The 14,670-nt window shown below is 41.3% G+C and overlaps 1 protein-coding gene across 1 annotated transcript; it reads right to left on the bottom strand.

The window, feature by feature from the left end:
- Nucleotides 1–7,042: 7,042 nt before the first annotated feature.
- On the bottom strand, nucleotides 7,043–9,678 carry LOC131882575 (peptidyl-Asp metalloendopeptidase-like). Its single transcript, XM_059229766.1, has 9 exons — nucleotides 9,573–9,678; nucleotides 9,317–9,501; nucleotides 8,985–9,232; nucleotides 8,607–8,904; nucleotides 8,208–8,481; nucleotides 7,968–8,128; nucleotides 7,681–7,850; nucleotides 7,266–7,491; nucleotides 7,043–7,188 (listed from the first exon to the last, which is right to left on the bottom strand). The coding sequence occupies exons 1-9, from the start codon at nucleotides 9,638–9,640 to the stop codon at nucleotides 7,181–7,183; spliced, it is 1,638 nt and encodes a 545-aa protein (XP_059085749.1). The 5' UTR covers nucleotides 9,641–9,678; the 3' UTR covers nucleotides 7,043–7,180.
- Nucleotides 9,679–14,670: the final 4,992 nt, after the last annotated feature.

Genomic DNA, 14,670 nt, shown 5'->3' with positions numbered 1-14,670 from the left:
TTGTAGCGCTTGTCAACCCTGCCATTTGAAATTGGATCATTTCTGTTCTAACATGAATTTATGAAGACCAATTGCCAATTTGATGCGTCTTTCCTACTGGATAAAAAGAGGGAGTTCAGAGACTAAAGCTTGTCTGTTAATGGTGTCGATGTTTACAAGTTTAGTAAACCCAAGTTACAGAGATGTTAAGGTAAAAGATGAAAATGCAAGAAAAGATGAAACATTGAACAATTGTGTCAGCATGGTGGGCAAAACAGAAACTTCCCAAACGAAGCTATAAGTTGTTGTAGTGACACTTGTGGACAGTAGGAGACCAAAAGGAACAGGTATGTTCATGGCTTTATGGAGTGTTCAAAAATAGAGGAAAAATTACTTTCTTGGCCACTGTTTTTTTTCTATCCTTCGCATACCTTATGCATTTGAGGAGATAATTCTAAGTTTAAAAAAGGGGATTGATGGTGAGGTGGTTTCTGACAGGGTTTTGGTGAGTTATTTGCTTCAAGCAATCACATTTGCCAAATGTCCGCTCCTCTGTCCGCAGTGCACTGTCCGCTCCTCTAGACCATTTGACTGCGGGTGGTCCGGTGAAGATGGTGAGCAGCCACTATTCCATCCAAGAATTTTTGAAAAGAGAGCGCCGCAAACTGTGGTCCGTTGTCGGATCGAACAAGGGTAGGCATCCCAAGTTGGCTGAAAATGGTCGAGCTAAGTTTGATACTTGTTCAGCTGAAGGATCTTGATCCCACAAACACACAAAGAGATACCCAGAGTCCCTTTCAACAACAAGAAGATTGGTCATTTTCGATGAAGGCCTTCATCTTACCCTGAACTACGTCCAATTTTTTTTGGACACTACGCACAATTACTGGATTCGAACTGATCTTCAGCCTTCTCGCTTGTTTGCAACTCTTTTTTGAACAAAGTCATCCTGTATTTTGGAATTTTTGTCCGTGTTCCACCATTCGGAACCCATTCAGAGAATGCTAAACTAGAGCAAACTTCCTTAAAAACTGAAGCTCATTTATCAATGGCCGCATCCATGGACGATTCCTGTTTCAGAATTGAAATCAGGTCAAGTTCTTCAAATCTTTCTATAATCTACGGCCAATGTTCATCTTTGTACTTAAGTTCAAAGTACTTGATATACTTAGTCCTTGAACTTAGCCAGACCGACCTTTTTGGCCGGTTTTACTCTAGAGCACGCCGGCTTTTGAGTTATGGTCGACCCTATCTCAAGAACACGATGATCTGACAGATTACTAGGTCTCACATGGACATACTGGATCACATCAGGGTCATTGGAAAAGACTAAGTCGAAAACGCTACTCGAGTTCTCTCTAGTGGCTACACCACCATGCTGGGAGAAATTGCGCAAGATCGCAAATTTTTCAACCTTTTTGAATGACTGAGATGTCGATTTTGAAATGGGAATATACCCATTGGGATTAGCCTCCCAGTCTACAACGCTAGCCTAAAAATTAAAGTCCCCTACAAAGAAAACTTTCAAACAAACTGACTGGTCCAACTCATTTCCTATGATTTTGCGAGCTGACAAAAACTAGCTTACTGAACAAGAAGGGGTCTATAAATTGTCACAATAGACAGATCAAGACCTTAAAGATGTCGAATGGAGATGTAGAGGTCTTGATTTGTCATTTGTACATGACTAATGTGCAAATCATTCCTAACATATAGACATACATCCCCATGTGGGAATATCGGATTATCAGGGCGTATCCTATCACAACGAACTAAGCTGAAACCAACTATGGTCTCTCTCTCAACGGCTAGTTCTTCTGAGATCTTAACTTTTGGGCTGTCTTTTTTAGAAATCAGACAATGCATGTTCAAATATAGCCCCTTTATGGGCTTTTTTTTGATAGACTAAGTTCACAAGATCTTGGACTATCCTCTCCAACCGTAAAAAATCCCTCTTATCAACAAACCTACGTTCTACTGGAGGCAAAGCATGAGCTAATGGGGATAGTTGGGTTTGGGGAAATGGGTTGGGCAGCTACATTAGAATAGAAAGGTATTGTGGGAATAGGGGTAGGGCAAGGAATATTAGGGAGGAGAGTGTTTATAGGAATAGGGGTGGATTGGGTCTTTGAACGAAGAGGAGGGAATTGGGAGAGAGGGTGGGGGGTAGGAGGAGAGGGAGGGAGAAAGTTAAATGGGTTAAGGAAGGGGTGTGGGGTGTAATTAGGTTTAGGAATAGGGTCAGCTCTAAAACTACGAAATTGAGCTATCTTATTTCTCGCCTTTCTTTGCCTCCCTTCTACGTGGACGGAGGTACACCGTACATTAAAGCACGTCTTAAGTCTCATGTGTGGGTGAAAAAAAGGACAATCTACCTTTGAACATCCCTTCTTACTATTGTACTTCTTAAGGCCGAACTTGAGAAGTTTTTGACACCATTTAGGGTGGTCAAATTGACAGCCTTTTCTTTCTTCAGGACAAGGCTGCTTCCAGTAAACAGGACAGACTGTTTTCTCCAAAGCTATCTTATTTTGCTCTATTTCAAGAGGAGATACTACTTCAACCTCTACATTGGTCAAATCAGTCGACTTCCCAACTACTGGGTGAGCCTGTTCTTCAAGAACCACCCTGGTTTCATTGACCCAAACAGCTAAGGCCTCCATAATAAACGGCTCATTGACTGCAGAAGGATCCTTCCTTGCTTATACCAAGTCCAAACATTGTCTAGCATCTTTGCTGACTTTTTCAAAAATAGCTTCTATCATGAATGCAAAGGACCTATCAATTAGCAGCAAAATCAAGAGACCAAGAAAAAGTAGAAAAACTAAAAGGCTTTGTAATCTTGTTTTGAGTTACAGGACAACAAAGCAAAATCGGAATGAACTACTTCACATCAAATTCCATGTACAAATCGAGGATGGAGATAGCAAACAAGAAGTAAGGGACAGAGGAAAGCAAGGAATGAAGAACATACAGTATTTAAGCTAGGAAAGCAAGACAAAAACACAGGAATGAACTCAACAAACTTATCGAACACAAAATGAAATCAATGCACTAAAGTGCAACAAATTCTAATTGTCAAACTTCTTTATTTATTGACAAGAAATTACAATGCTTGATACTAAGACACTCTTTATGTGATTCCGATGTTATGATACAGTATAGAATTGAATGTTTTCGAGAGTCTTGGGCTATTGCTTAGGGCACTTTTGCCAACTGAATGATTAGATTTGTGTCCTATTTGATCCACAACTGAATAAGTCCTTGTTCTCAGAAGTCATCCTTCTCTTTATTAAGTAACATCAAAGGAAAAATTGCGGAGAAAAAGATCCTGCATGTGCATCAGTCGCAAATGAATATAAGCCAAAGATAGACATTCGAATTGGGTGGACAAAAACATTGGGTGTTGAGTAGTTTCAACTAGGCTAAAAAAGTTGTTCGAACCTGCAAGGTCCCTAGGTGTCGATACAGTGCGTATTCCTCACGAAGAATGTCTCCATTACCAACCATAAGAATGGCTAATCCAAAACCATGGGTCAATGTCGGTTTTGATTACATGGGACCTTTGTTATGCAAACACGAATGTTTTACAGATATAAATGGTTTGGTCAAGTCAGGAGAAGCTGTCAAGCATCTCAACACCAAACAAAAACAATGGAAGTAGCAAAAAATGCAGAAGAAGTGCATACACCCAAAGACCTTTAAGATATGGATTGTGTTTTTAAGTACATACACTCAAGAGCGATTCATGTCGAAACAGTCGATTTAAAGCGGTCAGCTAATATTGTCGTCACTCCACGTGGAATGATGTCAATAGATTTTGGGAAATACAAGTACAAGAACACATTCAAGAGTTGGGGATCGCTCACGAATCGCCACACAAATCCCTCGGAAGACCCGGATTCATCCGGGTTGAAATCTGGTAGGTGGCGCCGAAGAGCGACCAGAACGAGTGATTATTGGAAGCGGGTCGGAGGTGTCGAATAACACTGGGTTAAGATGTTCAATGGTAAAGGTTCGTTTCTTACGTTTCATATGCGGCAATCATCAAGTCACTAAATCAACGGAACTGAGTCTCCTCATCTCGTACTGTCTGAGTGGGCAAAGCTCTGCTCAACCCAGCAAAAAATTCAGTCAATTTCACGAGATGATGGTGCGTGAAACACAGAAATTTGCCAAGTAGGCAATTAAGAATATTTTGAATGGAATGCATGCTTTGGTGTCTCTGTATTGATTCTAAATCGTAATAACCATGATAGAGACCACGGTATTGCTAATATATGTAAAAACATTGTTTCTGGCCAAACTTGTCCAAGCAGCCGCCACCCGGCCAAACGGCCCATTTCGCTTTTTTTTACCGCCGGCGGTAAGAAAAGAATGGAAATCACTGAACATCCAAATTCATCCCTCGTTGGGTGAAGGCATTTCGTAGCGAAGTGAGGTGTTGATGGGGAGAGACACAAAAAGCCCCAAGAACCTTGAGTGTAGTGCCATAGAGCAATTGAGCGGGTGAAAGGATGTTAGCCTTCTTGGGAGCACAGCGAATGCCAAAGAGCATCCAAGGTAAATGGAGCACCCAATGACAACCAGCCAATTTAGCTTTAAGGGAGTCCTTCAATTGCCAATGAAATCACTCTACCAATCCGTTTGACTCTGGGTGGTACGAATTTGTATGATGTAGTTGGGTGCCTAAAGAGCTGGCAAGTTTCTTCCACAGAGCAGAGTTGAATTGTGCACCACGATTGGTCATAATAGTTTACGGTAGAGGCTCTAGTTTACGGGATGCCGAATCGACAAATCCAACCCGTTAAGAGGACCCGAGTGCAATTCGGGGCCGAAACGTTGCTCAATGAAATGGTTTCCGGCCAACGAGAAAACCGGTCAATGATGGTAATGATGTAACGGTAGGCAGAAGAATTTTCCAGTGACTGTCAATGTGGATGGTTTGAAAGGGGGACGAAGGAGTCTCCATATGGCCCATCAGTGCTTTGGTGTGCTTGCAAATCTTAGCCCTCTAACAGTCCAGACATTCGGCAGTCCAACGGTCACGTCGCTATTAACGCCGTGCCTCACGAAATGGCGGCTGATCAGCCTTTTCCCAGCCCGGGCATCAGGGTAGGCGGTGCCATGAATGGATAGAAACACCCTTTTCCGTAGGGGCCCGGGCACCCAAGGGCGAGGGGTGGAAAGAGTATTTTTTCACCTTTGGGCTCACTTTAACCATGGCAAACTTCAGGGATCTTTAAAAAGTTTCCTTAGCAACCAACTCGGGATCTTCAGCCACTACGTTTTGTTCGCCAGATACCTTGCGAATGTCTATAACCGGTCATCAAAGACTTATCTTCCAAAAGGACAAGCTGCTGTCGCCAGCAATGTGAAAAATCGAGATTGATCAAATTTCTGCCTCTCTCTGCCACAAGTGGCTGAAAATGGCAGAAAGTGGCAGAAATTGCTTAAAGGTGGTCAAAAATGGCCACTGGTGTTTAGGATGGCTGATCTTGATTCTAAAATATGTCAAAGACAAAAAGGATCATATGCGTTGGATAATGTGGGGGAATGAAATAAATGGAGAGAGCCGGATTGGATTCGGGGAATGGATGTATATTATTGAATGGTGACTGAAGAAGTGATTAGGTATTGGAGGGGAACAAAAGGTAGGACAATGGTGAGTAGAAGTGAGGGAGAATGAAGAGTACTATGGACATTTGATAGATGGCGGGATATCGATTAAAAGGCAAGACCTCACAGATAAGTTTTTCAAGTGTCCTTTGCTACAAAACATATTGATATAGCATTGGCTGGAATGCAAAATGTTCCTCAAATATTGCTATTTATATTGTTTGATGGTTGATTGAATTGATAACAGTATCCATAAACCAATTGCAGTATCCAAGGCCTAGCCACAACACTTGCACTTTATTTATAGTCATGAAAATGGTTATTGAATACAATACAGCTTTTTGTAAATGGAATTATCGTCATTTTGACTATAAAAAGTTTAGGTCCAATGGCATCCCTGACTCAAATCAATTGCGGTGGCAAAATTCAAACTCAATCACACTACAATGATGCTTAGTGGTTGTATCTCACATTTGATGCAAAATACTCATTCCAATGTGCCAAAACTACATACAGGTGGGCTTAAAAATTGAAGGAAGTGATTGTATTATTCAAAATCATCTTTTTCTAGTATTTACAAAGAGTTATATTTCCTGACATTTTTGGCCATTTTCTGCTATTTTTGGCCACTTATTTTGGACCAATTTCTGCCATTTTTGGCCACTTATTTTGGACCAATTTCTGCTATTTTCTGCCACCAATTTCTGCCAGGGGGTAGAAAATGGTCAGGAGAGGTTGTGACTAGAGCTACCAATTTAAATTTTCAGTGGCATGTGTCATCACTAGCGGAATATTGGAAACCTGTTAGTTCGTCACAAAAAAGTAACACTGATTTTTCTTGGATCAAACTTGGGTTCTTTTGGAATCAAACCTAATCTCTTATGTTACATTGGAAACATACTTGGACTTTCCTAGCTTTCTAACAATCCTGATTTTTACCACAAGGAGGGAGCACATGCATCCACTCACTCCCCACTTATCTATCGGCGTCTTCTGCCTAGTGCCTAGAGCAGGATTCTTGGATACAGTCGTCACCTTTGGATTTCAGTTGTGTGAGCTAGTCAGGCAATCGCAGCAAGAACTACCACGATTTTAGTACTTCCAAAACTTCCAAATTTTCATTGACACAATTGTTCGACATGTAAGGAAATCGTTTAACAAATATTTAGTTTTTGATGAAAGATTAGTCTCTGATGATTGGCCATACTCGCTTCAATATAAAAAAACCTCCCAGCAGGTCAAGGCTACAGTCACACATGAAAACGAATTGAAAACTTATGTTAGTATGATAAAAAGTTGATTTCAATGAATTGGAAAATTTCTATTTTCTGCCATTTCCTGCCACTTATTTTGGACCAAAATCTGCCGTTTTCTGCCACAATTTTCTGCCAGGGTGTCAAAAATGGTTAATAATTTCCCATCCCTGGTCACGGGGCATTCGAAATTTGATTAGGCTTTTTATTCGTCAGAAAGAGCTGCTTGGAACATGAAACAATGGGAAATGCCTTGGGACGAAATCTCGCCGAAATGTTATGTATGCATGATATGGGGTGAACATTAGGTCCAGGATCCATTTCTTTCTTTATATGGCTGGAAGCGAAAGAGAAAATTTGGTAATGAGTAATAGATTGACAATTTGCAAGTGTGATAGAAAGGCAAACAATCACCTCGAACAGTGACTTTGAAGCCTCTTCTAACCACGGAGCCATCCGAAGTGAATCTCAGACGAATGAAATTGCCCGCAGAGGTGTAATCATTGAAAGGTCCAGAGCCGCAGAAGCCCAGGTTCCCGGAAGTTGTTCCAAAGAAAGCGAGCATATCGTAACCACATTGACTTTGGAATTCAATATCAATTCTCTCGATTCTCAGTCTGAGCTGCCGGCCAGATGAGGTCTAAAAAACAGGATGTTAATATGTACGCTATTTATTTACTGAGAGCAATCAATGCCTAACCCACACAATTGATCTCTGTTGTGCACTGTTGGCATCCATACCCAGTACTTTACATACAGAAATATCTATCCTGGTAGCCAGAAATGATTTCTAACACTCCAACTCATTTTTGGCAAAGCTCTTACTTACCACAAATGTCCACCAACATCGTTGATTATTGCCATAGTTTCCAGAAAGTGGATACTGAACCACCACTCTTGATCCAGTGGGCAAAAATCGGGAGAATGAAGTCGAACAGGTTGAGATGACGGTCTCCGTTGTTGAAGGAGTGGTGGTGGTGGAGGTGGTTGTGGTGGATCCTGGAATAAAAAGATCTGACCTCAGTCTACGACTTTTTTGCTCTTGCTTCTAGTGATGTGACTCTATGGACCAAAAACGTTGCCCCAAATGCGACAATCCTAGGTTGCACATCCTACCACATGAGTCGGTGTCCGAGCCAATACTGGCAAATATCCGGGCGTTTTCTCGGATCTTGCGAGCGCAATTGTTCTGGGCATTGCCAATTGGGACGTTCTGGAACAGTACACTTGGGTTGGAGTAAAGGTTCAACCTAGATTGATGGTTAGGATTCCAATATCTGCAACATTTGACGATTTTGCGATCAACAATTACCCCCAATTCTATAACCTGTGGAAAGATGATAGTAGTGGACTTACGCCATTGTAGTTCGGTGTCCAGTGCCAGGAATCAGGTAACCGAATGCATAACCATTGGGATTAGCATTGGGCGAATTGGCACGGTCATGGCTGCATCCCAAGTTATGACCAATCTCGTGGCTAAAGGTATAATTGGCAATGGCGCAATCCTTCTTGGACACCCCAAACGGAACTTGTGTGCTCCCGACGTAGCCAATTCCGCAATTGCTTGGAACAGTCTCTCGCACAAGGAGATGGGCGAAATCGGCCGTTCCTCGCAGATTGGCTGGGCTACCTGTGAAACTTTGGTTTTTAGAAAGTCTATTTGGCATCATGCTAGTCTGATCACTTGAACCTGGCTAGTAGTACTGGCCTATTGGTTAAAACCACCTGTATGCGCTTGAATGTGGTCCTCCTCACCTTTAATGTTAACAAATTGGGTCAAAATTTGACCCGGATCTCGGTTTTCAGTGATGTTGTTCAGTTGTTGGGTACAGAGCAATCGCAAACGGATCTGGGTTTGTGAGTTCCTGAAGCAAGCATTGGCTTGACTGATCATGTTCGAGATGTAGGCATTCACGTTGGATACAGTTTGGGCAAATTGATTGGTGTAGTAGATCTTGATGGTGGCCACGTACGTCCCATCAGCATCTTGTTGGAATCGACCTTGCTCTTGTCGGTCCTCCACATCAGTGAGTTGCTCTATGGCGGTCTTGGTCTAGGGTTGGTTGTGTAATGTAATGGGGATCACTTCCCATGCCAAAATGCAAACATAAGGAATAGGAATTGAGTACTCACCATCAACTCCAAGTCCCTCATTGTGGAGTTGGTCGAGGTCTCCTCCACATTGAACAAGTCCGGATCCTCCTCGGCTAAAACGTGACATTCACCACCAGTTTGGTCGCAAGGCGCCAAGTTGAATACTTGGTCGCCCTCATGAAGGACGGCATTGACTTCATTGGAGCCCGAGGCGAAGAAAGTGATGGTCATGGAGTTCAACAGGTCCTCAGATTGATAAAACGCCGTGGTTGATCCGGACTCAGATCCTATTCACAGAGTAAGTGAGAGCAGGATAGTGACATAATGGAAATAGATCCGGGAAATGGGGGTTCAAAATGAACATTGGTTACCTGGTGAGGATTCAAAAGGGCTGACCTTCTCTCCATTGGGCAGAATCAAGGGTTGCTTGCTTCTCAATGCCATCAGGTCAACGGTGACTTGCTCGCAACTGATCCATTTGCCGTTCTCGCAATAAGGAATGGGCCCAGACTTGGGATTGGAAGAAAGTTGCACAAAGGATTGGGAAGCAAGGTTTCTGAAAAAAGCAACAACAACACATAACTACGAAAAAGGAAACATTCCTCGAGTTAAGGTTATGAAACTAACCGAGAGGCAATCCTGGAGACAAGTGTCAAGGAAAGAATGGCTAAATTGGTTAAAGCTCTCATGATCATGAACGAAGAAGGCCGATCATGATGGCAATGCTGTTCACGGCGACATTTATACCGAATCCAAACTCTCTGTGACGACTAAGGCTGTGCTATGCAACCATGATTTTTCACCCGGATATTAGACAAGTTTTCTACCTGAACGGCGTCAAAAAATTATGCGATAATTCTTAAGTGAATCGATTTTCCCTTGCCAAGTTCATTTCATTCACCAATCAACCATTATTTTAACCATCAATAGAATAAAAAACCTGAATAAGTTTAGCTGATGTTCAGGTTTTCTTTATGAACGTAAGTTGGCTTTTATTAGCGGCTTTGATTAAAGGAAACGGAAGTAATTTGAATCGAGCAGGTCCATAACTCAAACGAATATTTCCTACAGCGCACTGCTCATCATCGAGCAAAGCTTTCTTGTATGGGCTAATTTGATGAATGCATTTTGTTTGGCAACCATAAGGGAGAGCATTTGTCTAATTTTTCCATGTGTTGCTTGCTCCTTGCAAACCACTACAAAACGATGACAATTGACGCCTTTCATTTCCAAAACGTTTCAGGTAATCAATGTGCTTTCAGTTGATTCTAACGAGTACAATTCTAGAACTTAATACTAGTAGGTAGCACAGGGTGTCCAAAAAATCTCTAAACAATCTGTAAATGATGTGGTCACCAATAGTGCCCTGTAGTAGAAGAGTACGACAACGAGTTCAGCGCACCATTGCAGTGGAATTTTGAAACCTCAATTCCGTTCCAAAACAACGAGTTGACACAGGTTCTTAATCCAAACCAAGTCATTTAAGTAAAATGCTGTGCCTCTAAGAGCTTTATAGATAGATGGCTCCACTTACCCTTCAGGCACCCTTAAACGTACTTTTAACGTTTTAATCACTACTGTACGAACTCTCTTCATCTTTTCTATTGATAAAAACAAATTATGAACCAGTTATTGCTGTGATTGCAGTTCAGGATGCCTGAAGTGCAACTGCAGCCTTGTAACTAACCCCCTTAAGGCACAGACATTTACTAAGATGTGTTTGGTTTGGATATGGTATCCATGTAAACTCATTCGTTTCGTTCGGAATCAAAGGTTGAAAATTCCACAACAATGGTGCGCTGAACTAATTGTTGTATTCTTCTATAACAGGACACAAGTCACCAACATCACAAAGGCGTATTTCTATTAGGTGTTATATGTGCACCTGAGGTGTGAAGACAACCATTGTCAATTTTGGCTATCAGTGGGCTTCGGAAAAAATGCCTTCCTAGCCGACAGAAATATTTCTTTAAGTTAAAGAAAAACTTTAAAAAATGTTGTAAAAATCTGACAAAAAATGTGTTGATATGCAAAAATACGTTGAGTAATGCAAAAGAAAAAGCGACAAAGGCGAAAGGTCTCTATTAGCCTCGTTTTAGCCCCTTTGATGCATTTTGATCTCCTACAAAATTTAGGCACCCAGCAGTATTTTCTAGACAAGTTGACAAGAAATTAACATTTTCTTTGGATCGTTCGGTATCGGGACACGTTTTCAATTGATACTGATTTCATGGTGAACAAATTCTTTGACTATCTTCGAGAGCATACTGTTTTGGTGCTGAGGGTAGACTTTTCCAAACAACTTAGGGAGTTGAATTTGATATAACTCGTTGGTCGACCATATATTATTTAAAGTTTAAGTGGCAACAGCTACACAAATCATAATTTTTCATTTTGATTAAACCAGGGATTACATTCTCTGCAGCGCTTGTTAAAGCCAGTGAAAACACCAAAATGAAGTGCTAAGATGTTCTGGTTGATGATTTAATCCTTCATCTGATCATGTTGCACAAAAGTTAATAAAAAGGTCCCGAAAAAGGAACAACAAATTGAGAAAGAAGCAGATAAGGATACAAATTGACAACCAACGGACAACAATGTCCTAAAACGTGAAAAAGAGTGAGAATCAGTTAAGAAAAGGGTCGAGAAAGTAAAAAAAAGTTGCACAAAAGTGAATAAAAAGGTCCCAAAAAGGGAACAACAAATTGAGAATGAAGCAGATAACGATCCAAATTGACACCCAACGGACAACAATGTCCTAAAATGTTAAAAAGAGTGAGAAAAAGGTAAGAAATTGGTCGAGAAAGTCGAAAAATGGCTAAAGAAGTAGAAAATTGGAAGTTTGGCTTTAAAAAAATGATAAAAAAAGGTCCCAAAATTTCAGGTTTTTACATTATTACAAGTTGTTTTTGCACTTTCACTCCTTCGTTGCTCATTTTCACTGCTATTTCAACATTTTCTCAAGTTTTTTGCAGCTTTTCTGCAATTATAAATCCCGTTTTGTCAAAAAAGCCATTTGCTTTTTTCATATTTGATAATGACCCTAGCCATGGACTTCCAGAGATGTGCCTTTAAATTCGTACCGAGCTAATACAATACATTAATAAAAAATGAAAAAAAAAATCCACTTGCCAAATTCAAGGAGGACCTAGATATCTTCCTCCATACCCTTCCAGATCAACCCTCAATGCCATTACTTTTTGACACAATCAAACCACTTATCTCAAAATGAGTGGAAAATGTAGTACCAGTCCCATAGCACACAAAGAAACTATTTTTGCAATCGAATCTTAGTAAAACTGAAGATTTATGTGGTCCCACAAGCTACATAACTATGCCAATTTGAATTTGGTCATCAACCTTTGAGGTATTGCCATCTAGTGGTCATTTTCTAGTACAATCCTGCAGCTGTTTCTTCTCAAGCTTCAATTTCAAAAGAATATTCATTTTATAATGGAACACATGTTATCATTGTGGTGAAAGCTTCGTGACTGACCCTATTTCTTTGACTAGACTGGTTCATATACAATTGACTGGTATGCAGCGGACCATCCTGGGTCAACAGACCATCCTGGGTCAACAGACCATCCTGGGCCAACAGACCATCCTGGGTCAACAGACCATCATGGGTCAACAGACCATCCTGGGTCAACAGACCATCCTGGGTCAACAGACCAGACCATCCTGGGTGATTTTGATGTGTAGAACTCAATATTGTGTATGGACGTGTGGAGATCAGTAATTCACGTGTTCTTTTCATAACGTTTGTTCTCGAACAACAATTTCCTCAGGGAGCCCATCAAGGGTCACCACAGATCTCTCCCCTTGGGAGGTCGTGAAATTGTAAAGAAAGCATGTAGAACAATTATTGAGCATTTAGGCGCATGGATGGATAAATGTGGCGTCCTCGAAGGGTTATATATGAAGGAACTCGGCTTGACAAAGGATGATGGAAGTTGGCTAGTTTTAAGCGGTCAACCGTGACGTTTTTGAGGTGACCATTGATATCAAGAGTGAAAAATTTCTCCCTCGTAGTCAACACTTGATATGGACCACAATATGGACGACTGAGACCCGAACCAGCTTCTTCTCCGACAAAAACAAAGGAAGGGTTCTTTAAAGATGGATCATGGTGAGGAACACTCATTCCGTGACGTTTAAGTTTGGTATAGCCATGAGTGTTCATGATATTAATGAGATTGCGATATTCGAGACTTTGAGAAATTTCCCCCCTTTGAATCGGGTTGAACATTGCTCCTGGAAATCTGGGAGAATGGCCTAATGCCAACTGAGATGGACTGAATCTGATATCTTCTTTAGGTGTACTTCAAAGATTCAGAAGAAGAATGGGCAATATCCCTAGCCATAATTCGTCCTCTAGTAAAGCAGCTTTAATGGAATTCTTCAGACTTCCGTGCATCCGCTCCACTAAGCCATTGCATTGGGGATGACAAGCCGTTGACCGGGTGTGTTCGATCCCAAGGGCACTAATTACCCCATCCCATATTTCAGATTCGAATTGTCGAATCTCGCCATAACTGTAATATGCCGAACTGTCTCTTGGTCAAGTAAGGATGATTGAGCGGAATGGAAGTTAATGACGAATCCCTGCTCTGCTCAAGAGCTACAAGCTGAAGGAAAGGGTCAGTTACCGTCATGACGTCCAGGTCTGTCACTAGTTCTTGAGTCTCATCTGGAACCGGAGCACGACTTAGACTGCCAGCCACAATTTTCTCACTTCCTTTGATGTAGCGTATGTCTGTCGTGAATTGTGTAATGTATGCCAGTCGGCGGGCTTGGGCATCTGCTTGTTTTGGAGGGAAACTTTTTATGGCGAATTCCAATGGTTTGTGATCGGTCATAACGTAGAATGATGTGCCTTCAACAAAAAAATTAAAGTGTAAATTGCATGTGGCTCGCGATCAAACCGACTATATCGAGCCTCTGTACGGGACAATTTGTGACTGAAAAAACTTATGGGCTGCCACACACCATTTACCAATTGTTCAAGAGCGGCCCCCACATCAACCTTTCAGGCATCGCACACTACACGAGGGGGCCCAGACTGAGATGGGAATGAGAGATGGGTAGCAATTGCTAAGGCTGCTCTTACATTATTAAATGCTTGGGTTGTGTCATCGCTCCACATTAACTTGGAATCACGAAGTGCTGATAAGGCATTGAGTGGTTGTATAAGTTCCGAAGCACCCCTTGATAAATCTGTGATAGAAGTTTGCAAGACCCAAAAAGCGTCTCAATTGTTTACTTGTTTCAGGCAATGGATAATTTCGGATAGCCTGAACTTTAGACGGCATTGGTTCAAGACCCAGAGGAGAAATTCAATAACCTAAAAAATCCAATGAAGGGACTGCAAACACTGATTTAGACTTAGAGCATACTAGTCTGTATTGGCGAAGACGCTTGAACAGTAACAAAAGGTGATTTCTATGTTCATCAAGATTTTTTCTTGCAATGACTACGTCGTCAACATATGCAAACACAAAATCTAGACCTCGAAACATCTCGTCTATCATTCTCTGGAATGTTCGTCCGGCATTTCTCAGTCCAAAAGGCATTCGCACGTATTCAAATGGACCAAACATGGTGGTAATGGCCGTCTCGTCAATATCACTCTCCTTCATTTGTACTTAGTTTTAAGCTCGTAAGAGATCCAATTTATTAAAGAATTGTGCTCCATGAAGATGAAAAGAGAAATTGTGTAAAT

This window comes from Tigriopus californicus, chromosome 6 (genome assembly GCF_007210705.1).
Source record: "Tigriopus californicus strain San Diego chromosome 6, Tcal_SD_v2.1, whole genome shotgun sequence".
NCBI classification, from domain to species: domain Eukaryota; kingdom Metazoa; phylum Arthropoda; class Copepoda; order Harpacticoida; family Harpacticidae; genus Tigriopus; species Tigriopus californicus.
This window is presented reverse-complemented; position numbering and strand designations above follow the sequence as displayed.

Excerpts from the sequence above, each read along its gene's own strand:
- LOC131882575 (XM_059229766.1), bottom strand. The coding sequence starts at position 9,640 with ATGATCATGAGAGCTTTAACCAATTTAGCCATTCTTTCCTTGACACTT. Across the intron at positions 9,233-9,316 it reads CCCTTTTGAATCCTCACCAG|GATCTGAGTCCGGATCAACC; the intron begins GTAACCAATGTT and ends CTCTGTGAATAG. Across the intron at positions 7,492-7,680 it reads GATGTTGGTGGACATTTGTG|ACCTCATCTGGCCGGCAGCT; the intron begins GTAAGTAAGAGC and ends CCTGTTTTTTAG.